The sequence below is a fragment of the Ambystoma mexicanum genome, chromosome 9 (assembly GCF_040938575.1).
Source record: "Ambystoma mexicanum isolate Mex_15411 chromosome 9, UKY_AmexF1_1, whole genome shotgun sequence".
In the NCBI taxonomy this organism is placed as follows: Eukaryota; Metazoa; Chordata; class Amphibia; order Caudata; family Ambystomatidae; genus Ambystoma; species Ambystoma mexicanum.
This window is the reverse complement of record NC_090931.1, coordinates 1,292,819,488-1,292,844,637: the sequence shown is the minus strand read 5'-3', so window position 1 is coordinate 1,292,844,637 and position 25,150 is coordinate 1,292,819,488. Positions and strand designations below refer to the sequence as shown.

The following is a 25,150-nucleotide window of genomic DNA, read 5'->3' as shown; positions in this document are numbered from 1 at the left end:
GAAGAGTTGGAAGCAGGTGCGAGAGGGTCGACTGACACTCGCTTCATCGTTCAAATGATGGCAAAGGAGGCTGCCAGTGTGGGAGGCGGCTCGGACAGAGGGCTGAGGGGCTCCAAGCTGGAGGAGAGGGCAGTTGGTGAACGGGTTAGAGATGTGGATGTCTCCAGAGTTGAAGGCATCCAAAGTGTGTCTGGCTGAGTTGGTTTGACCAGAAGGAAGAATAGTAAGAGAGGGAGTCAGAGGTCACAAAACAGTGAAGTGGCTGATTCAGGAATGTCGAGGTAGATATTGAAGACACTGAGGAGGAGGAGCAGCAGCTTGGAAGTAGAGTTCAAGAGGGAGGGGGTGAGGTTGGCCCATTCTGAGAGCAAGACGCGATCGCACCAGGGGGGCCTGTAGATGGTAGCAAGGGTGAGTGAGAGTAGGAGAGACTTGAAGCCTACAGGTGAGACATTCAAAAGAGTAGGATTGAGTAGGTATAATAGAAGCAATGACCCACTCATGGAAAATGAGGGCCATTCCACCTCTGGACCCGTTGGGCCTGGGTTTGGAGAGGAGTTTATAGCCCTCAAGAAGGAGAGTATCAAGAGCAGTGACAGCTGGCATTGAACCATGTCTCTCTCGGTAAGGGCGAGGAGGTCAAGGTCTTCAAGAAGTAGACAGATTTCAGAGGAGTGTTTGAGAGCAGAACAAGCATTCAGAGAAGCTAAGTGAAGCCAATTAAAACCTTAGAAAGTTTATCGAGGAGGGGTACAGGTGCGTGGTACTCCTGTTGGTGGTGGTGGAAAGGTTAAAGGAGGGGAGGAAGGAGGCAGAAGGGAGGAAGTGAAAGAGGTTAGGTACCGGTCAAGGAGAAGAAGAGTAAGGTTGAGAACCTTGGGCCATGCTAGAGCCATTTTAATAGTGATGCAACTAGAGGATGAGAAGTATGCCAAGTGCACTTCCCATCTAGTGCCACCATTAATAGGCGAAGAGGAGAAAGGAGAGGAAGTAGAGACCAAGTGGGGAGTCCATAGGTTTGGGGATGGGACAGAAAAGAAGTTGTAGGTAATAGTCTGCGTGGAAATAGCATTGACGTTGGTGTCAGCAATAGGTAGGCCTCGATTAGAGGCCATGAGAGCTTTTTAAAGCTTTTTTCTTCCAGACTTTATGAGGGTGACAGAGTATCGGTTAGAGCAGGTGGGGGTGGGGGGGGATAGAGAGCGCCATGTTAGTGGCGGGGGCAGCGAGAGATACAGACAGGTGAGCTGCACAGTGCACAAATAAACTCGCCAGGCGGCCTAGTAGCCAAGCAGGCACAGATAGACAAGATGCTTTAAACACCAGGAATATTCACAGGGGCACAGTTACAAGGGGCAAGGCAGGACCACACAAGTGAAGCGGAGACCAAGCAGAATAAAAACCCTACCGAATCAAACAAAGCCTGATTTACACTGGCTGCTAATAAATACAAGGCAGCCATTATCCTAGAAAAATGCGGCACATACAATTCAAGAATCCCAAATGCAAACTCCAGCGTCACAGAGCTCTTCACTATATTGCGCAAGCTCGAGTCACCCTCGTCCCCACATACAAATTGCAGACAGGACACCGCCTTGTATGCCACCACCAAAATGCCCTATTATAAAAAATTCAAACACCCCAAAAAATATTTAAAAAATACTCTTTAGAAGTGTCGCAGCTACTACCTCCTCCCCGCTGCTCCATTCCAGCCCACATGATCCACCGCTTTGAGTTTAAACCAGTCTCTGTAATTGAAGTCCTGCAAATCATCAAAGGCCTTAAACCTTCCCACTGCCAGGGAGACATCTGCTGAGCAGCAAGGACAGTGCCGCCTCTCCGGCACCTTTCATTGCCACCCTTATCAACGCTTCCTTCTCTCCTCTTGCACTGTGCCCACCAGCCTCACAGGCGCTTGGGTTCTCCCCCTTCTAAAGAAACCTTCCCTCGACCCAGCCATCCACACAAATTACCGCCCAAACACCACAGTCTCCTTCCTTCTTAAAATCCTGGCCTGCGCGGCATACTTACAGATCCAACTCTACCTGGAAGCCTACAACCTCCTAAGCCTGCGCCAATCAGGATTTCAACCTGGCATTGGCAGGGACGGCCCTCCTTAACCATAAGAATGAATTGAATGAAATCCAGAATGAGTTAACTTCGGTCCTCTTGCTGAACCTATCAGCGGCCTTTGACTTGGTGGACCACCAAATCCTCTGCCGTCACCTTACGTCCTCAGAAAATTTCCCTCCAGATGCTATCTTGTGTATTTTCTCCTTTCTCTCAGAGATCTAAGAGTGTTCTCAACCAACGCTGCAGCACATCCCTGCCTGCGCCTTTCTCCTGCAGAGTCCCTCGAGGGCCTTGTGTCTCCCCAACCCCTCTAGAATATCTTCACAAACACCCTTTTTTACCTGCTTGATGACAAAGGAATATCTTACGCCAGCTACACAGATGAGACACACATTCTCCTCCAACTCGCAGGAAACTATGAGACTGATACTAAGAATCTGCACTCAGTCTACCATACCATTCAGGCCTGGATAGCTTCCCATGGTGAGTTTTCAAATTGCACTAAGTAAGCTTGATCAAGCCTACAAATCCTTCAACATGGAGGGCAATCGCCATCCTGGTTTCAAAAAATGTCAAAGCACTGGGTGTACACCTTGACTCCACCCTGTCGCTCTCGAGGCAGAGAAATGCGATTGCATCCTCCGCGACTCAAACATCCAAACCTATTAACGCTCGTCGACCATTCCTATACACTGACCACTGCATCACCATTGCCAGGGCATTCATCAGTTCCAGGCTGGATTATTGCAACACTCTTTTTGCAGGTACTTCTTCACGCAACATTAAGAAAATGCAAACCATTCAAAACAATGCCCTCAGGCCTGCTCTTAACATCCCAAAACGCGATATTTGAGAGGCAAGAAAAAACACACACTGGCTACCTATTAGAGAGCGCATCCTGTTTAAAACTTTAGAGATAATGCACAAATGACTCTAACTCTGCTCCGAAATACTGGTTGCTGAAATTCTCTAATGTACAATCTTCAAGACCCACCCGTGCTTCCTACTTTCACCTACTCTCCATACCCCGCTTCAGATGAAAGATCAGTTGAATCTAGCTTCCCGGTTTTTGCTGCTAAATATGGAACTACATACCGCTTTCACTAAGATCCGGTCCCTCCTACTGGGTCTTCCAGAAACAACTCAAGATTCAACTTTTTCTGAGAACAAACTCAGTTTAACCAAGTACTTTACCATGGTAGGCAGTGAATAAGTCGAAAACATTATGTCGAAAGACAATGTCGAAAAAGCAAAAGTTGAATGCTTTATTTTGTAATTTCCATTTTTTTTTGGGTTCCGGAGGTAAAAAAAAGGGCTAAAATAAAAAAAATGTAAAAAGGGGGGTTGGCAGGGAACCCCCCCCATTTCAAACTAAAAGCAACCAAAAAAAGAAATTCGACATTTTTTTTTTTAGACTTTTTTTTTATTTTTTTAGACATGACTTTCGACAATGTCTTTCGAATTTATCACTATAAACCCTTTACCATGCATGTTGCCTGATACACTTTTGATATTCCTGTATGCAATGTTGATGCCCCTGGCCTTCGTGAGCTTAACAAATGCAAAAATAAAAAAATAGCAGACAGCCATATTTCATGAGAGAAGTTCTGTAATGTCCATCTTAAATGCACCAGTTTAACAGCAATACCATGCACCATGAAAATATAGGGGGAGGGGGACGTGTAGCTTTCTTCTCAATCTTTGATAATACTATAGTACACACAACTGCACCACTATCTGATACTTCCATTGTAGTTCCACATTCCAACATTTTAGCAAAACATATCTCCAACCTACCTGTGAAGCATAGTGACATTACTAAAGACAATCTACATTTACACACCAAAGTGTAAATGGTGTCTAAGGGAGTAGCTTCTTACCAGAAACTCAATTTCTCCAGTGTTGGCATCTTATCGATTCACCTGCTGTGAACCCAGTTACCCATGTTAAAAGCCATTTCATAAATGAAAAATGTACACCTTGAGTGTCTTACCGACATCAGTGTCGGTGCTTTTGATCCCTACAAATGGGACGTCGATTGTATAGCTCCGCCCCAGCAGCTTTCCCTCAGATTTTAACCAAAACGGCTGGTAGGGAAAAAAAATAAAACGGAGCGGTTATTTGCCTGGCGGGGAAGACTGGAGGGCGCATGTGAATCTATGAAAGATAACGCTGGAGAAGAACAAGTTACTTACCCATTGTAACGTTCGACTGTATGTTCCTTCCACATATTCCACATCTTGTGATATTTCCATATCCAGTTTCAGATATTTTCTAGCAGAGGGCGCTGCGCATCGATGTTTGTCGACTCGATGTCCCTTGAAGGCCTCCCTCTCAATGTCGACATCAATGGTATAAAGCGCACGCAGCGCCCGCTGGCTTCAGTTCCGTTTTGAAAACATGTATAGGATATCCTACACCCGACAGTTACTCCTCCTGAAAGAGCGAAGACTGCAATCACATGAAAAATTCTCCTGCGGGGCAAGCTGGGATGGGCGATGAGGAATATGTGGGAGGAACATCAGGTCGAAAGAACGTTACCATGGGTAAGTAACTTGTTCTTCGAATGGATTGTGTCCTCCCACGTATTCCTCATTTTATGATAAACTCCCAAAGCAGTGAATGTATTCCTAGAGGAGGGAGTAACAATGTTCAGACTGATAATTGCAGAGTTCCTTCATAGGTCTGTGTGCACAGAATGTAGCATTGCCTTTCCAAATAAACCATATCAGTTTGAGGAAGAGTCCAGATTATAGTGTTTGGTAAAAGTGTGTATGGACGACAATGTGGCTGCCGCACAAATCTCTAATTGGGACACCCTCTGTAATGCAGAGGAGGCAGCCATGTCCCTGGTGGAATGAGCTCTAAAACCCTGCGGGGGATCCTTTCCTGCTAATCTGAGGCATTCAGATATTCCTAAAACGATTAATCTTGACAAAGTTCGTTTCGAAATTGGCATGCTCAAGTTGTGGCCCATGTAACCTACAAAACGTTGGTTGTTGTGTCTTATTTTAGACATCCAGGAGAAGTAAAATGTCAGTGCACGCCTAGTATCACGCGTGTGTAACTTTGCTTCCTTTCCAGGATGAGGAGGGGGATAAAATGAAGGTAAAATTATGTTCTGAGTTAAACGGAACTCTGACACAAACTTCGGTAAGAAGCTCAGCTTAACCTTAAGGTGCAGCTTGTCCTAATAGAGGATTGTGGAAGGAGGCTTGCAGGACACGGGCTGAAGTTCACTCACTCTTTGGGCTGATTTAATGGCCACTAAAAGGATGGTCTTTAAAGATAATAACCTTAATGGGCAGGTATGGATAGGCCCAAAAGGAGCACACATTAGAAATCTCAACACCAAGTTGAGGTCCCAAGTTTGGACTTGAAATGGGACTTAGGGGACATATATTTGTCAGTCTTTTTAAGAATTGTATCACAAGAGGGATGTTGAAGAAAGATACCTCACCAGAGGAGCACTTAAAAATAGAGAGCCTGCTAGATACTCCTTATTTGTACCAACCTGGAGCCCCAAGTTGGCTACGTGTAAAAAACAATCACCATAGGTGTGCACCAGCTGTAAAATTTGTTCCAACAGAAGTGTTAAGAAAACCCTCTCTCCTCCCGACCACCCCAATCCAGAGTAATTAGGATCATGGATTTCCTGAACCTCCTGATGACTTGAGAAATGACGGGGCTTGAAGGAAACACTTACAGGAGTGGAAACTCCTAGTCCATTTAAGAAGAAATTCTCTTGAGCAGTACCTCTCGCACATCCGGATGACACCGGTCACGAACAGACCCACTTGGGTGATTCCCCAAAGGGTGAAGATCTCTTGAAGGACGTCCTGAGCTAGTTACCACTGATGGAAGACTGTTCTATGCCTGCTCAGAGCGTCCGCCGCCATATTCTCCACTCCGGCTAGGTGAACTGACGATCAGGAGATTCCTTCTTCAATTGGCCAGGACCAGAGCTGCATTGCTTCTCTGCACAGTGGTAGTGACCCATACACCTCCTGTCTTGTTGAGGTAGTACATGGCCGCTGTGTTGTCATTATCAGGACATTCTTTCCCCATACAGAGGGCAGAAAGGCCTTCAGTGCTAGTCCGATTGCTCTCAGCTTGATATGTACGATTGTTGGTATGTGCTCCCCATCCTGTGAATGAGGAGCCTATTACTACCTTTATCTCCGGCCATGGCTGCCAAAAACATTCTCCCTTCAGAATGTTGTCCTCGCAGGCCCACCACAGGAGGATCCTGAGCGACAGTTTAGAACCTGAAAGAGATCTGAATCCTGCCTGAGAATTGAGACCATTGAGTGCTGAGAGCCCACTGGAGAGATCTCATTCTCGGGCACGCCACTGGCACCAGAAAAATGCAGGATGCCATGAGGAAGAACAACCTCAGAATATAAAAGGCAGGGAGACGCTGTGCACTCTGGAATTTGGGGACCATCTGCAGAATGTCTTGAGCCCTCACCTCGGTGGCAAGGCTTTTCCCAGGGAAGCATCCCGACTGCTCCAATGAATTGGAGCTTTTGGAGATGGTATCATGTGGGACTTCTCCCTCAATTTTATGAAGTCCTGAGACTTGCTGCCACCACCGCCATCAAGTGGTGAAAACCCTACAGTGGAGGTCAGCCCAAATGGCAGAACTGAAACTGATGAGAAGCACCAACGGCAAACCCCAGGTAATGTCTGTGCTTGTGATGGATTGGCACATGAAAGTAAGCCTCCTGAAGGTCCAATTATACCATCCAGTCCTGAAGCTGGAGGGGCTGAAGGATCTGAGAAAGGGTAACCATTTTGAACTTGTCCTTCCTGAGGAATTTGTTTAAGTCTCTTAAGTCCAAAATGGGACTCAATCCTCTGTCCTTTTTTGGAATTAAGAAGTATGGGGCATACCAACCCTTGTTCCTCTTCACTACAGGTACTGGTTCTATAGCACCTTTCTCTAGCACGGTCAAGATTTCCTGCATAAAGAGCAGATCTGGAACTTTGAAAGAGCTGTTCCTCGGTGGACAACTGAGGCTTTTTTTTAGAAGGGGAAGGCAGTAATCCTGGGCAACTGCTTCCAATGTCCATGCATCTGAAGTAATGCCTCAGCATTCTTTCAGATGCAGTGAGTGTCTGCCTCCCACTGGGGTCTTGTGAACTAAAATCTCAGAGGTTTTGAAACAGCTGGAGCAGTGGCTGATGGTAAAGCAGCCGCTGCCTGGGTGGTTCTAGTACCTCTTCCCCGTCGACCACGGGGAAATCTTTTCTGACCTCTTTGATTGGACAGTCCTCGCCCCCTTCCAACTGAGGAGTAAAAGCAAAAGGACCTACCCATCCAAGGTGTGCCGGTGGGGCGATTTTGTGTCTAATGCCAGCACCAAGGGATTTTGCTGCTGCTTTGGAGGTGTGCAGTTTCTCCAGGCTCTCGCCAGACATGCTACCAAATAAAGGTGTGCCATCAAAGGGCATATTAAGTAGTCTGGATTACACATCTGGAGCAAAACCGGACTTTCTTAGCCAGGCAAATCTGTGCATTAATGTACTAGCCACCACGGACCTGTTGATTCTGTCAGCGGTGTCAAGACCTGTCTGGAGGGATTCGCACATTGTGTCCTTCCCATCCTTGACCAGATTTAAAAATCCGTCTTTCCCATCCCCTTCGAGGATATGATTAGCCGCCATTGCTACACATTCACAAATGGTATGAGTGAATCTGGCCAACGTGCACTCACTTACTTCCCGCAGAGAAAACTTTCTTGGTCCAAGCGTCGTAACGCTTGGCATCTCTGTCTGGGGGGGAAATAGTTTGGTATGCGTTTTGTTTTGAGGTGGATGTGGCAGCTTGAACCACCAGACTTTCAGGAGTGGGATGCTTCGTCAGGTAACTGGGGTCAGTACTGGACGTCCTGTATTTGGATGTTCGTTTTTATTAATTGCCAGAATTAATTCTGGCGTTTCCCAATTTGTATTTACTCTCCCTTTGCAATGCCACATGAAAAGGAAGACTAAGATCCTCCTGGGGTCTTTTATTTAGGATGTCAGTAAGAGAATCCTGCTCCTATATTGGTGTGGGTCTTTTCCACCCCATATATTCCACCACCCTGGACATTGCCTGCAAGACGCTTCAGCATGGTCAGTACGGTCACGTCTCCCAAATGAATTCTGGGGATTTATCTATTCCGCTTGCATTTAGTTAACCTTGATTTCTTCGAGATCAAGGGTTCAGAGACCCCCCCCAGGTGTTCCATACTGAAGACCAAAAGGTCATGAATAAGACAAATGTTCTGCTTCCTGATAAATCGAAGAAAGAGACTCAACGAAATCCCTTCTTGGTAGTGGTGTATACACTTTCTGTAATCCTCAATGGTGGCGCTGAAATCTTCGATACCGTCGACAAGCCATGGTGCGACGAGTCTTTTGGTGCTGATGGCATAGATGACCTTCCTCGAAGATTTGTTGCGAATCGATGGATTCTTTGACTGCTATCGAGGAGATTTTTCCTTGCCTTCTGGGCCTGAAGGCGCACAGGTTTTGAACTTATCTTTTTTTTTTCCCCCCTCTAGTTTTTCGACCTCGGCATTCTCGAATACTTGCATCATTTTAACTTAGAACTTCTCCAACTCAGCTGGTGAGGCTGATTTCGTCAGACATTTACCCGTTCTGGGGAGGAACTAGACGACGGCGACCTATTGTGCCTTTTCTTCAAACGTCGCAAAGATTACTAGTGGTGAGAACCACTGTGTGAGCTCGATCTTTTTGTCCTTTTACAACAAGGAGAAGTATTATTCAACTCATCTGAAGACTGTCTTTTCAACAGGGTCGTCGAAGGGGATTTTGACCTCCCCGGCACAAATTTTCCTCTTTGCTCTTTCAGGCCTTTCGCCGTCATCGATAGGCAGGCCTTACAGTCGAAGGTAACGTGAGAGGGACCAAGGCACCACAGACACACCCAATGGGGGTCCGTAAGGGACATCTTCGCTCCACAATACTGGCACCTCTTAAACCCTGATCTTGGTGTCAAAGACGCCAACAATGATTCAATTTTTAAGACTTTACTCGAAGATTCTCGATAGGGAACCGAAGCGCAATGTATCTGAAGCGATAGCTTTTTGCGGAACAACAGAACTGAAGCCAATGGTCGCGGAACGCCCTTTATACCATAGTCTACATCGAGACTGAGGCCTCCGAGGTACATCGAGTCGACAGATATTGATGCGCAGAAAAATTCCAAAGCAGCTGAAGCTGGATATGGAAATATTATAAGATGAGGAATACATGGGAGGACACAATCCATTTGAAATGGAGTTACGGGTAAGAAACTACTCCCTTCTCCAGTATTGGATCTTTAATAGATTCACGTGCTGTGAATAGATTGTATAGCAGTAAGACGTAAGTAGAGGAGACAGTCAGAGAAAAAATTGAATAATGTTTTGCATTTACATTATGCACACACACGCAATAGATGGCCCCTGATGCTGCAGGGCTTACTTTACCGAACAGCCGCTGCAGGACTGCTCTTCCTATCCGTCGTCCTTCCACATGCTGCTGTTGTAGGCAGTATTGTCTTGTAAAGGAGCGTGGCACTGCCCACGTAGCCGCCTGGCAGTCTTATGGGCACGCCTGCCCATAGTGCTGCTGAAGGCGCCGTGGCTCTTGTGGAGTGTGCTCTAGCTGTTGCCTAGAGCGGCTTGTTGGCTTTAGTAAGGCAGAAAGATAGAGGAGATAAAACTTGGGATACCATGCTTTGTGATTGCTTTGCCTTTGACAGCCCAAATGCAATGGAAAGTGGTCTTGAAGCTCAGAAGGGCTTTGTGCAGTCAAGGTAGTACTTAAAGGCCCTCTTGACGTCTAAGGAGTGTAGCTCCTATTTCCGCCGGAGTAGCAGCATTTTGGAAAAAGGTGGGCAACGTGATTGTTGTGTTCTTGTAATACTTAGTCGGCACTTTATACCTAAAGTGCAGATGGGGGTAGAAAGGATTACCCTGTCCCTGGGGATTATATTAGGTATGGTGGGTCTACCACCAAAGCCTGTAACTCAGAGACCCTTCTGGAGGAAGTTAATGCAACTAGGAAGGCCAACTTCCAAGTCACAAACTTCATGTGTGTTGTAGCCAGCGGCTGAAAGGGTGACTTCATAAAACCCACGAGAACCAGGATTAAACTCCACACCAGCGGTATTTATTTTTGCGGAATAAAGAGCGGAACAGCCCTCTCATAAAATGTTTAAGCAGTCTGTCACTTAAAAGAGGCGACTTTCCGCTGATCTAGTAAATCTGGAAATAGCTGTTAGGTGAACTCTAATTGAGGAGAGCGCCAGACCCTCTTTAGCCAGTGCCAGCAGGTACAGGAGGACACGCTGTGGCTGTATTGCAACAGATTCAGGTTGGGCTATTGCCAACACAAGGCACACAACCTTCCTCATTTTTGGGTGTATGATTTGTTTGTTGAAGGGTCTCTAACCGCTGCAAGTATGCGTTCGCATTCTGGTGGGATGTTCAGGTGACCAAACTCGGCGTAATGAGGAGCCACACCGTTCGCTGGAAGGAGCGGGACTCGTGATGCACGATTGTGCCGCGGCTCTGCAATAGTAGGTCTGCCTGGGCCCCCAGCAGGATCGGGTTGCCTGCCGACAACTGAAGGAGGTCTGAGTGCCAGGTTTGTCTCAGACAGTTGGGGTCCACCAAAATAACTTTGCAGGGGTTGCTGTGGATCATTTGGATGGTTCTACCGATTAGTGGTATGGGTGGGAACGAATACACAAAGACGTTGGTCCAGGTCCATGGGAATGAACGCGTCCCCTGGAGAGTCCCAATGCGGAAGCCTGCCTGCTAACCTCTGCCATTTTGGGTTCGCTGCTGTGGCGAAGAGGACCAGGGATGGATGTCCCCACTTCGCAAAGATTATGCCAGTTTGGCTGCTGTGAATTTCCCATTTGTGGGACTTTGGCATAGCTCTGCTCAGGCTGTCCGCCAGTAGATCGTGCATTTCTGACAGGTAAAAAACCTGCAGTGAGCTGTTGCGGATGACCCAGTGCCAGCTTGTCTGAGCCTCTTGCGACAGGGCACGTGACCTGGGCCCTTCTTGCTTGCGGAGGTAATACACTGTGGTGGTGTTGTCGGTAAGAACCCATACCACCGAGTTCCGAATCATTGGAAGGTAGGAACTGAGGGCCCAATGGACTGCTCTTAGTTCTAGAATGCTGATGTGTAGGGACATCTCGGCTGGAGTCCAAAGGCCTTTAACTTGATGCCGCCGCCAGGTTATCTCCCCATTCCACCAAGGAGGAATGGGTTACCAGAGTGTACTGATGAACTGGTTTGAATACTGGGATCTCCCCCGCTGTTATGTTGCTGTCCAGGATCCACCACTCGACTTCACGTGAGCGCGCCGGAGTGATCGTTACTCTTCCCATGAGTTCTATGTTTGTGACCACCTGGCCACCTGGAACTGTTGTACTGGTCGCATGTGCAGCCGGCAATTGGGGATTAGGGTTATACAGGATGACATGTGATCGATCGCGCTGGTGTCAACACGCTCTAACACACAGGCAACCACCTAAGGCCCTGACGAAGGACAATGTCCGAAATGCATTGGCCAAAAATTCGCATTTGCTTAACATTTTAATTTCTAAATAATAAAAACCCTAGTTTTTTGAATTTGAAGAGTAAGTCTGTTAATGAACTATCACAAAAGTTAGTAAACTAATTAACAGAATCAACCCCTTGTGGGTAAGAGGGTGTGCGGCCCACACCGAAGGCTAATTAGCCTTGGTTTTTCCTCTGCATGTTCTCGAGCAGTGCCATGTATTTGTGCACTGAAAGTGATTTGTTAGGGGTAAAGGAGCGGGCCACCTTCTTTAAAGTGCAGATCCTGTCGGTAGACTGGCTGGCAAGGTGCCACAGAGAATTGCGCTCTGAGAACAATGCCTTGGATGGCGTGGTGCAGGATTGTTTGTAGTTTATCGCGAATCCTAGCTGCTGGAGGAGTGTCTGTTTGCACCAGTGAGGTTGCCGCCTCCTGGAATGTTGAGGCCCTGACTAATCCATCAACTAAATAGGGGTAGATGTGGTGGCCTCGTTTTCGCAGGTGAGCTGCTACTGGAGCCAAGCGGTTTTTCTCCAACTGTGAACCTGAGGTAGTTTCTTTGGCTGTGGTGGATCAGGACGTGGAAGTAGGTATCCTTAAAATTCAAGGCCGCCAGGTATTCGTGTGGTTGCACCACCTTCGTCACGTCTTGTAGCGTGACCATTTTGAATTTGTTTTTTGATATTTGAATTCTCTTAAGTCCAGGATGGGACGAAAATTGCCGTCCGTTTCTTTACTACAAAATACCTGCATTACACCCCTTTTACTTTTAGATGGGGGTACCCTCTCAATAGCTTTTTTGGTGAGCATTTGATGCGCCTCTTGCTGTAGGACCCGTAGGTGCGGGTGTGCCATTTCTTTGGGGGGGTGTTTTTGTTTGTGCTTGAATTCTAACAGGTGGCTGTGTTGCACCCATCTGTCCCTTGTTATTTTCAGCAACGTGTTGCTGTAATGCTTAACATTTCCTCCCCACTGGTGAGCTGCTGGGGTTTTCTTTGTTGGGATTTCTTTTGCCTACCTCTTTGAGGGGTGGTGGAGCCTCTGTTGCACTGCGGTTGGTGGTAATCCCTGGAGCGCTGGAACAACTGGTAGTACTGCTTGTAGTACTGGGAGAAGTAGCTGGACCTGGAGTAACCTTTGGAGCCTCTAGTAGAGGACAATCTAGCTTGGCCGGCCCTCCCCGAAAGGGACACAAATAATTCCTTCCCTGCAGTGCGGTAAGAGACTGTTCGTTATAGGTGTCCGCTTTCATGGACTTAAGGACCTCATCTAGCTTGTCTCAGAAGATGTTGTAGCCCTCAAACGGCATGTCTATAACCATGTGTTGTACCTCTTGTCTAAAGTCAGTACAGCACAACCATGCCCATCTCCAAAGCACAACACCATTACCAATATGTTTGAAGCCAGTTTCTACAAGGTCCACTGTGATGTTGCTGCTGTGGTTAGAAGCTTCCTCTTCGTGCATAATCGCCATGGCCTCTTTCCGTTGATCCTCAGGCAGGTGCTCAAGGATGGGGGCCAGCCTGTGCCACATCTTGCGATCAAAGCTTGCTACAATGGCCAGGGAGTTGGATGCTTTAACTGTTGTTGCTCCGATGGTAAGCATCTTCTTTCCGTAGGCATCCAGTTTTCTCCCTTCACTTTCTGGACTCCTGCTGCTTAAACTACAGATTCGGGCGAGGGCTTGGATGTGAGGCATTTCGGCGTATTGTCCAGGGCCTTGACATTTTTGTCCAGCCTACCCACGACTGCTGGTTCAGTGAAAGGGTACTTCAGGGTTCGTAGCCCCTCTTGCCAAACTTTGTCTAGAATGTATGGAGAACATGGCTTTGCAACACTTTTATATGTGGTCAAACAGAAAGTAGGCTTTCTTCTGCTGGCATCAGCCCAAATTCTTGACATGCCTTGGATAGCATGGAGTGAAAAGGCCCTTTGTTATCTGGTGGTGAAGGCTGTGCTGGGCTAGCTTGTGACTCTGGGTGGTCAGTATTGTCCGTATCCCAGGTATTGTGCTTGTGTGGAAAACTGTGTGGTGGTGGAATCAATATCCTTAGGGTCAGTGTCTGGATCTGTATCCGTATCCGTCAACTCCCCTTCTTCCTGGTCACTCTGCAGTGGACTTACTCTGTGTGGAGGTGGGGACCTGGGCAGAGATGGTGACCTATGGGTTGTGTGAGGTCCCTTTGCTAGCTCTCAGGGACGGGATGTTCGTCCTTTATCTGGCTGGTTTTTATCCCCCACTCGCTGCTTGCTGGAGACCCTGTAAGGGGCCTGAATGTGGTGGGGGTTGCCTGAAGTGGAGTTGTCCCAGAAGGTTTTGTAATGTTGACACTTGTAGAGACAGGAAATATTGCAGCTTTATTAAGGGGAAGGTCGGGGGGGGTCTCACTGACTGCCCCAGGAACACTGCTGAGTGACCCACCTGAGGGAGAGAGGCTTGCAGCAGTACCGATGTCCTCTGTTCTCATGTTTATGGAAGACTGGGGCCCCTTTCTTGGGTATACAGTGGGCAAACCACAATACAGTTTTCAAAGTCAGAATCTGTCGATTGGCACCTCAAAATCCAATGTGATTTCATGCTGGAGGATCTCCTCTGGCATGACTTCTGGGTATGTGATGGGTGATACCCTATGGGGCACGCCTTCGGACCTATGAGGTCATCCTTTGAGGATCTATGGCTTCCTATTGAAAGGGATACTGTTGAACAGCCCCCTCTATGTAGGGTCGTCTGTGTGATAGGGTGAAGAAGGTAATCCGTCGCTGCAGCAGTGGATTGCGCTGTGGATAGGACAGAATCCATATGTTTGGAGTGTTCCGAGCATGCCATTGACACCTTTTCACTGGAAGACTATTGTTTTCGCCTTTTTGTGGTCGAGTGTTCCGTCAACGATTCATGCCCACAGGACGATCTGTGCCTTTCCTTAGACACTGACGAGCAGTGTGCATGATTTTTCCTTATATTTTTCACCCCTGGACAGGTCTGATTTCGAGGACGACAACGGTGTCACCGACGATTCAGTTGGTTGATGGGAGCCCTTAGGTGGTGGGCAATCTAACGAGAACCTGACCTTGGACGTCTTTAGTCGCTGCCCACTGGGCCGTGGACAGGCCCGTTCGTATGCCCGTTGTCTTTATTCCCCCAACGGCGACAGCTGTTTGGCCGTGGTCAGTGAGCCCTTCGGGCCTCCTGGTCCCTGCCATGAGGATGACAGAGACCCCTGGACTGCTGGGCCTGTCCCATCGAATTAGCCCTCCGTTTCGGTGCCATGGAGTTCTCACCTTCTTTAGATGGTGTGTCCCGTGGCTTGTGTCTGTTGACAGGTCTTTTCTGTGACCTCAATCTGTGGCCAGACAGGGGACGCTTTTCAGTTTGAGTTCTAACACTCCTTGAAGAGCCTGCTTCTGAGGCAGGTTAGGTACCTTCGTTTAGCCAGCATATTAGGCAACGCTTACCGTCCCTGAGGGTTTTCTGTGAGAAACCTTGGCAAATTTCGCAATCCTCCGACTAATGGTTGGGGTATGGGCAATATATGCAGTCTAGGTGCCTGTCTCCTTTGTGTATGTTTTTTAGGCCACATGTTCTGCAGGCCCTAAACAACGATTTTTGAGATATTTGTGTTTCCATCCTCGTCGCCGATGTGTATGTAGGATGTAAATATCGAAAATCTGTGATTTTGTTGAAAAAGAACAACCTTTGTTAGTTGAAGAATTTCTCTCTTTGGAGAGACAAACATGAGGATTCCTATGAGCAAAGAAGACAGTTGAAATGTGAGGGGAAGCTGCTGGGGCAGAGCTATACATTTGATGTCCTATTGGTAGGGACCAGAAGCATCCACAATGATGTGGGGAGGACACTCAAAGTGTACATTTTTAATTTAGGAAATGCATTTAAAGATACGTAACTGAGGATTCCCAGCCTAGCAATGGGGAATATTCACAGGATGTGAATCTATTAAAGGTCTAGCTCTCACATACCACTGGAACATAAACAGTACTCAAAAAGGAAATATAGTGGATCAATCAACCTTCTCTAGTACCTCAACAAAACTCTGAAACTTGCTCTCCAAAGCAATACGCACCATAGAGGAACACCTCACCTTTAGGAAAGCAGTAAAAACAGGTCTTCAACATGCCGCTATAACCCATCAAGCTACAGACCACTGTCAAATCAAAACCTAACAATTCAGACAATGGACAGCAGCCACACAAGAAGCCTCCGGTGCAACTCGGAACTAGCCACATATGGCAAGGATCGCCCTAGAAAATCACACTTCCTCACTGCTAACCCTTACTAAAACCCTCCACACTTCTCTAAACACAACGCACACAAACTAAGTTGCACACAGAAGACTTCTATAAAGCACAAAGACAGCAAACTCCACACCTCTGCAAACAAATTGTACAATCCCAACACAGACAATGCATCCCCATGCCAAGGGCACACAAGGCCTCGCACAATAGCCTGGATCCCTACCAACAAACACCACACAGAAACAAGTCTGCACAGTGACCTGTCTTTCTGAACTGAAACTACGAACACCTCTGTAAAAGCTCTCTTGCACTCTCCATCTCCTCCCACTAACAAAACGCACCCCTTCTCTTACGTTCAGATCTGCCAAAGAGTTTGGAGGCCATGAAAATTGCAGCAGTACGCAATATAAATCACAATGACATAACACATGTGGTGCATAGCAATAAGCAAGAGCACAGGCATACCAAAATGCTTGAAAATCAGGCACAAGAGATACTTTCAACCCCATAGAACATATCTGCAGACCATGAGTTTAAAGTTATACCTTTAATAACAGTGGAAACTCACCTGAATACTCTTCCATAATTTCCATGAACTTTGTAAACACCATACAAGCGGTCTGCAACTCTCTGAAAAAGTACATGTGAATAGGTGTACATAGTTAAAAAAAAAAAATAAGGCGAGGTGGACAGAAATCCAAACTTTGCATTTGTTTCATGTACAACATGAACACATTCATTAGTCCAAAAGTTTTCATTGTGAACTATAAATAAAACAGTGTTTGAAAAACAGAAAACCCTGTAAATGGCAAACATAGCTACTGTAGCTTCAATGCTAGCTCTCTAAAATCATAAAATGCTACTTAATTACGAGAGTACTCCTGTCAAGAAATCTGGATCCGAAAATCATTTGCATAAAGTAAACTGAAAACATGGAGATTGCTTCGGAATTGTGCAAGAGGCACTGTCCAAAAGAGTTCATTTTGTGTAGGAGCTTTCTACCTCTTACTCTCTACCAGGATAGAAAGGGTACTCCAGGAAAATGAAAATAATTGTCCACTTAACCAAGAGACATTTTTTAATCAAAGAAAGAATTCTCCAAACTAACAATTACTGAGGTCCCTTTGGATATGTTAATTACAGAGAGTGGGTTGTTGAGGCCAAGGATATGAAAAAGATAAGGTTTGCAGATGCAGCCCCAACCTCGGGAATTTGTGTAATAAGACACAGATCACGAGGAAAGACAGTTTACCTCAAAAGAGAAGCACATTCCGAGCAAAGCCTGTGCAAAGCAGCTTGCTCATAAGACACAGTTTACATTGAATCAGTCATATTTTAAGCTTCCTATGTTAGTGTTAGGGGAAAAGAGTTCATGATTAATGCACCAACGTGACATCTTGTAGTTTAAATCGGCATAATTTAATATACAATACTTGTTAAATTCAACAGAAACGTTGCATGTGTGCATTGCAAAACAAAAATAGAGTACAAATATAGAAATGTATAGTTGAACGCCATAGAAACTTAAAATATGTTGCAATTTGTAGTTAAATATATATCTCAGCCAACAAAATATGACTAGTGTAATGATAAAAATTAAAGAAAATATGAAAAATTATGTGTCTCAATATATATCTCACAGGGGGCATGGTGTGTCTTGAATTGCTCCTCCTGATATATAGATTTTACTGACTTATTACAAAAACGAAATGCCTATCTACATGATTAGGAGTGATTTCCCCTTCCTTTCCAGTCAAGGCTAGGCGTGATCTTGCCAGTTGCAGGACTGGTGAATAGCCACAACTTAGTCACAAGATTAGGGAAGGAGTTTCTGATTATATAACAACTTACACGCAGATAGAGGGGGATATTGCAGAATATTTCTGGATGGCTTGGGAGAACTGGCACCACCTGCTTTCCAGGCATGCTGGGGAAAGGAGCCCTTTCAGGGAGAGAGATGAGAAGGAGATTGTTTTCAATTTAGGCAGCTGAAATGGACCTTGTTGATGCAGCAACTCCAGACTAAAAGGGTTAGGATGATTTCCAAAAATGAGAAGCCACATTAAAAATGTAAATAATGACCCCATTTCAATCCAGATTCCACTTCTAGTGCTTTCTACGGCAACTCCCTGGGGATACACGGTTGTGTAAGATAAAGTGGCACTGTGTCCTCCATTTTAAAATGAATTCAAGTGAGATTTCCTTTACCAAAAGCCCAATGCATTTTTGCATTGAGAAATGCAGTTTAAAATGGACAGCATTTTGTGCAACATAAGTGCAGGTAGTTTTTGTAGAATTATACGATATTAATACAGAATAAACATGTCCTACAGGCTTAGCTGTTGAGGGTCATGGTGCAGACATGAAGCTCCAACAACTAACACAACATTATTTATAATTGGTCGCCGGTGGGGGAGTGTTGTGGGTGCAAGGTAGCTTAGCGAATTCATTTTATTCACTGAAATCTGTGCAAGGTGTAAAACCTCGGCAATCTCACACCCTCAAATACACAGCCAGACCTATGTGTGATAAGAAGGGAGAGGGTGCTTTAATATTATACCTTTTACTGGCATATATTACATCTCCAGCCCATAAAATGAATATCTGAAGGCAAATGAAGAGAAATAGATTGAAAGCTGTGCACACATGCGCATTGAAGGCTGTGCACATGTAGAATGAAAGTTGGACACATGTTCAGAGAAACTATGCATACAGACACATCCCATTCAGAGAAGAGTGCACACTGCCTGAGAGTATTATTTTCCTAATCCAAACCTGTAGGAGTTGGATGCTATTTGTTCTTGACTACATTTAAAGCACCTACACATAGCTTATTCATTTCACAACCCCACACTCATATAGGGGAACCAGTGAAGAGAGTATGTGAATATAAAAGTTGTTTAAGTAACTTTTCTCCAATACCATACTTATTTTGATACAGGAGAAAATCAAACGTTTTGAAAATGTTTGCAAAGGTTGATAAAAATGGTAAAATACACGTGAACACACTAGCTGATAAGCAGCAATGCTATCATTGAGGTATATTTTGTTGCTCAGATAGGAACAATCCTAAGATCAATATATTTAGCACTACACCATCTGCAAACCTTGTTCAAAGGGCAGTGGCATAGTGCTTTTGTTGCTGGTCTTTTAGCTAAAAGCAATACCTCCATCACGTCTTCCGGGAGGTCCCAAACTTTGTATCTTAACATCTCAGAAAACCGGCGTGAAGGTTCAGAGTTCTGATTACTGGGTGGAGAAATGGTCTCTGTCTTGAGAGTAGATCCACTCTCAAGGAGTGAAGTGTTTGTGTGCACAGACAATAAGTGAGATTCATGTAGGCAGAACACATTTAGTTTTATCCATAAGCCGTCTGTGATTGAGTAATATTGTGGCAACTTCCCCGCGATAAATCTGTAGACGACCTTTGCTTAGATCTGACAAATTCTTTTAAATGCATTTCGAGTTTTAGAGAAACTGCCGGTTTGTTGCCTAGACTTGTGAGGTGGGACTAGGTCAGTAGGGTACATGAGTTTAGTTAGTTGTAGCGGAACATACAATTCAAATCAAATGTATTTCTAAACTCCTGTAACTGGACTACCATGCTGTATACTGTCCACACGACAGGTGTTTGTGCATGGAAACACACACATGGTATTAGAACTAAAGGGCGCGTGAGCTCCTGCACCTTTGTATGTAGTACTTATATTATTTTACTGCGTGGGACAGGCTTAGCGCCATAACGTCTCTGTGACGGGAGGGGGGCAGTCCCTGCTACCCACTCACGTGCCATGCTACCAATGGCACCAACCTCTGTCACAATGCCTGCCAGTACCATTGCTGGTCAGTGTTTGTCTTTGTTTCAGGACAAGAAGCCTAGAAAACCCAGGCCTGAGCCAGGAGAACAGAAATAAGAACAGTCAGGGAAGGGTTTGGGAATTTCCTTGCCCAACATAAACGAGAGCCTCGACACCCAACCTGCCAACCCCAAACAGATCACAGGCAAATGGTGGAGCAACAGTAAACAACCTGGAAGTGAGAAGAGTGTGTAGGGGGAACAGTAGAGCCATTGAAATCCTCCCCAAAACGAATTTGATACCACACTCAGCAGCACAAGAGGTAAATAACAAGAATAAACAAATTGCAGACCCACAGCAAACCGAAAGACCAGCAGGGACTGAAAAACAAAACTGTGCTGGAAAAGAGACACAGGCTGAGGGATGTTGTAAAGCTTTTCAACTTTTTAACCGAGCCCCTAAATAAAAGACGAACAAATTACTTACCCCTGGTAATGTTCCTTCTACTGAATGTTCCTCCTCGATATATCCATATGCTGCTTTGCAGTTTCTGAAAATGTTTCGACAGCAGCTGGTGCTGTGAGACATTTAATTGATGTCGCTCGAAGGTTACCATTCCCATGTCTGGACACGGCATCAATGGCAATAAAATGGCATGAACTGTGCCGTTGACTCAGTTCTTAGGTTTTTCCCTCTTTCTGCAGAGCCGACCTGAGGATTATATAACCCACATGGGTGTTGAAAATGAGGTATATTAAACAAGTTCACCCACAGTCAGAGGGGTAGGCTGGGGCGGGCAATGAGGAATCTGTGGGGGGAATATCCTGTAGAAGAACAAGTAACTTACCAACTGGTAACATTCTTTCGACTGGATGTACCTCCAACATATTCCACATCTTTGACATGTAATGTCCACAGCTGTGCTGCTTCGGAAATTTTTCGGCAGAGGGAGTCCTGCGTTGATGGCATCGGGTCGATGTCCCTCCAAGGCCTCCGTCGCGGTTGATGTCATCAGATATTCTAAGTAGCGCGCATGGCGCCTGTAGCCTCAGTTCATATTTTTTCCCTCCACAACGTGTGACATAACCGCACACAATGCCTCCATGACTGCACATAGCCTTGTGGGAACGTAAGCAGCAATAGCATAGGAAATTCTTCAGAGGGGCAGGCTGGGAGGTCAATGAGGAATACATTGGAGGAACATTCAGGCAAAAGAACGTTACCAGTTGATAAATAACTTGTTCTTCGAATGGATTGTGTCCTCCAACGTATTCCACATCTTTGACAGACACCCAAAGCAGTATAAGTGATTGGAGGAGGGAGAAGAATTTAGATATACCCAATTAGATGGCAGATTACAGCACTGCTTTATCAAAGGCCATATCTTGACCATGGAAAGTATCCAGGGAGTAATGCTCGACAAAGGTGTAGATGGAAGACCACGTTGCTGCATCACAAATGTTCTTAACAGGAACTCCCAATTGCAGGGCTGTGGATGTAGCCACACCCCTTGTGGAGTGAGCTTGCAAACCTTCCTTGCCAGCCAGTTTGTAACATTCAGCAATGGTGAGGGTAATCCACCTGGCAAGGTCTGCTTGGTAACAGCCTGGCCCAATCAGTGTCCAGTGTACCCCACAAAAAGTTGGTTGTCCACTCCTAGAAAATTAAAAGCTCAAAACTCTCCTAGGGTCCAACCTATGGAGTCTCTCCTCTTCTTTGCCAGGATGAGGAGGATAGAAAGCAGAAAGTGCCACCTTCTGGCTCAAATGAAACTCGGACACTACCTTAGGTAGGAAGGATGTACAAACCTACCCTTGTGGTACACAGTAAAGGGTGGCTTAGATGAAAGTGCCTGCAACTCGCTCAATCTGCGAGCAGATGTAACTGCAATCAAGAAAACCGTCTTAAATCAACAGTCTCAAAAGGACAAGAGTGCAAAGGTTAAAACGGAGCACCCATCAAGAATTTCAAGACTAAATTCAGATCCCAAACCGGCACCTGAAATGGGGACAGCGGGAACACATTTGTGAGCCCTTTTAGGAAGTGGGTAATCAAAGGACGCTTAAAATAAGAACATTCTTTAGACGAGCGTTTGAAAATAGATAGCACTGCCAGGTAACCTTTAATGGCACCCACTTGAAGACCCCTGTGGGACAAAGAAAGCAAGAAAGAACAATCGGAATGGAACACTGAAAAGGATCGACATGGTGTCCTCTGCACCAGTCGCAAAACGTACGCCAACGGTACAGGGATTTGGTTGCCGGACGTCTGGCCGAAAGCAACACCGCCATCACGTCATCCGGGAGGTCCCAATCCTTAGATCTCAACCTTTCATAAACCAAGCATGAAGGTTGAAAGTCTTGAAGTCTGGATGGAGAATCCCAACACCTCAACCCCCGGCCCCTCTCGCACGCGTGAGAGATGAACCTCTCTGTGGGGAAGACAGCATGGAGGACAGATGGACATTTCTAGAAGGTCCGGGTACCACTCTCTCCTGCCCCAATCCGGAGCAATAAGGATCATGTGGGACCTGAACCTCCTTAGAACCGGAGGAATGATGGGGACCAGAGGAAACTCATATGGAAGTGGGAATGACCAATCCACGACAAACGAGTACCCTAAAGCTCCTCTCGGAGGAAATTCCCGTGAGCAATATGTCTCGCACTTTCGGTTGGCATAGGTCGCAAACAGATCCACTTGAGGGGTTCCCCAGAGGGCTAAGATCTCCTGAAGGACTTCCTGAGCTAACGCCCACTCGTGAGAGACCGTGCTCTGCCTGCTCAGGGCGTCCACCGCCGCATTCTCCTCTCCGGCCAGATCAACTGCAGAGAGTGAGATTCCGTGCTGTATCGCCCAGAACCAGAGCTGCATCGCATTTCTGCACAGCGGGAGTGACGCTACACCTCCCTTTTTGTTGAGGTAAAGGCTCTCCCTTCATCAGATTCCCTTTGCTAGCCCACCACAGAAGATCCTGTGAGACCGTGAGCGGGATTTGAAGGATATCCGACATCTTGCCTGAGAATTGTGACCACTGCGTCCTGAGAGCCCATTGAAGGGATTTCATCCTCAGCCTGGCCTCTGGCACCAGAAAAATGCAGGAGGCCATGAGGCAGAGCAACCTTAAGAACTCGAAAGCCAGGAGAGACTGGGCATGTTGAAATTTGTTGACCATCTGGACAATGTGATGAGCCCTCACCTTGGGTGGTGAGCACTTCCCCAAAGACGTGTCCAACACAGCCCCGATGTACTGGAGCTGTTTGGAATGTGTCATATGAGACTTCTTGAAATTGAGGGAGAAGCCCAGCTTGTGAAGGGAGTGGCAGGTGAGGCTGAGATGATCCAAGGCTTGTTCGGGAGAACACGCACGGAACATCCAGTTGTCCAGTGAGGGGTAGACGTGACCCCCCACCCCTCGCCTGCGATACGCTGCCACCACCACAATGAGCTTGGTGAAGACCCTCAGGCAGAGGTCAATCCGAATGGCAGGACCCGAAACTAAAAGTGCGAGCTGCCAACCGCGAACCTCAGCTATTTTCTGGGCTTTGGATAGAGCACCTACCAATCCTGAAGTCGAAGAGCCAGAAGGACCTGAGAAAACGTGACCATCTTGAACTTGTCCTTCCTGGGGAACTTGTCCAAGCAAGGCAAGTCCAAGATGGGTCTCAGTCCTCAGTCTTTCTTGGGAATCAAAAAAATATGGGGAATACCAGCCCTTGGTCCTCTCTGCCACAGGCACTAGTTCTATAGCGCCTTTCTCCAGCAGGGAGCAAAGAGCGTTTCCCCAGTGGATTGTCGAGAGGCTGACTTAGGAAGGGTAGGCAGTAGCCGTGGGCTATTGTTTCTAGAACCCACGCATCCGAAGTAATGGCTCGCCACTCTTCGAGATGCTGAGACAGTCTGCCCCCAACTGGCGAATAATGAGACCTGGCCTCATAGCTGTTTTGGAGCAGCTGCAGCAGCACCTGAAGGCAAAGAGGCAGCTGCCTGAGCGGCTTTGGTACCTCTTTCCCCATCCACCACGAGGAACTTTACAGTGGCCCCTTTGACTGGCCGCTCCTCTCGCTGTACCAAAAGAAGAGTAGTAACGAAAGGAACCACCCCTCCACTGCTGTTCCCTAGGACGAAAAGGGAAAAGTTGATGCACAGCTGCGCCCATAGATTTAGCAGCTGCTTTGAAGGTCTGCAACCTCTCAAAGGGCATGTTGAGAAGACGGGCCTGCACATCCAGTGCAAACCCCGACTTCCGCACCCACGCATACCTGCGCATCACAGTGCTCGCAGCCATGGACCGGCTGACAGTATCAGCCATGTCCAACCCAGACTGAAGGGATTCACACATGGCATTGTTACCATCCTGCACATTAGCAAGAAACCCATCCCATTCCTCCCCCTCTGGAATATGCTCAGCCGCCAGAGAAACAATTCCACAGAGTGTGCGAAACTGTTGCCAAGACACAGGTGGAGTTGGCAGATTTCAGTGCCATACTCCCAACCGAAAATACCTTGCGTGCCCATCCATCAAAGCACTTGTCGACCCCATCAGGAGGGATGGTAGGGTATGCCGCCTGCCTCGAGGTGGCCATGGTCGCCTGCACCACCAAACTCTCAGGAGTGGGGTGTGTGGACAGGTAGCTGGGGTTGCTACTGGATGGGCGGTATTTCTTGTTCAATGACTTGTTGACCGCCGGAAGAGACTCTGGGGTGTTCCAAGTAGCAGCTACCCTTTTCTGTAACGCCAGGTGAAAAGACAACACTGGGTTAGTGGACGGACCCTCATCTAAAATGTCAGTCGGGTCATTCTGATCGAATTACCTGGAGGGCCAGACCATCCTAGCTACTCCGTAACTCTCGACATCAACCTCCTATAGGAGGATTCAGCATGAGCCCCAGGCTCTGGTCTACCAAACTCCATTTCAGGAGATGTGTCCAGGCCACTGGCATCATGTAAAGACTGACGCAGATCCTCCAACTGACTGTCCTCAGAAAAGGCAATGTCAGGAGCTTCAGGTGTTTCACTAGGACCATCAAAAGGCTCCAATTCCACATCAGACCTCTCCTCATCCTCAAATATTCTGTAGAGAATGAAAGAACTCCTTCCTAGGTACAGGAGCAGACGTGGATTCAAGAACAGGCCTCACAGTCTTAGAGCCTTTCTCAGAGGATCCACAGCTACAGGGGCCTCCAATAGCAAATTCCGGCCTGTAGGCCCCAATGGCGTTGAGGGCTCTTGCGTCGACAAAGGCGCCGAAGGCTCTAAGGGCCTGACCAAGGGCTCTCTAGGTTGGACTATTGTAACAGCCTCTTTCTAAATCTACCTGCCTCTATTCTTCGCCCTCTGCCATTAATCCAGAACAGGACTGCGAGACTTGTCCTTGGCCTCAAGCAATGGGATCGTATCTCTCCAGCTCTGAAATCTCTCCATTGACTCCCAGTGGATGCAAGGATTTAATTTAAAA

At 46.7% G+C, this 25,150-nt stretch overlaps 1 protein-coding gene across 1 annotated transcript in view; it reads right to left on the bottom strand.

Moving 5' to 3' along the window:
• SNX4 (sorting nexin 4) overlaps positions 1-25,150 on the bottom strand; it is a 1,088,579-nt gene that overhangs the window by 342,968 nt on the left and 720,461 nt on the right. Inside the window, exon 8 of the mRNA XM_069616639.1 lies at positions 16,466-16,527. Within this exon, the coding sequence (XP_069472740.1) occupies positions 16,466-16,527 (62 nt within the window). The remainder of the gene's footprint in view (positions 1-16,465; positions 16,528-25,150) is intronic.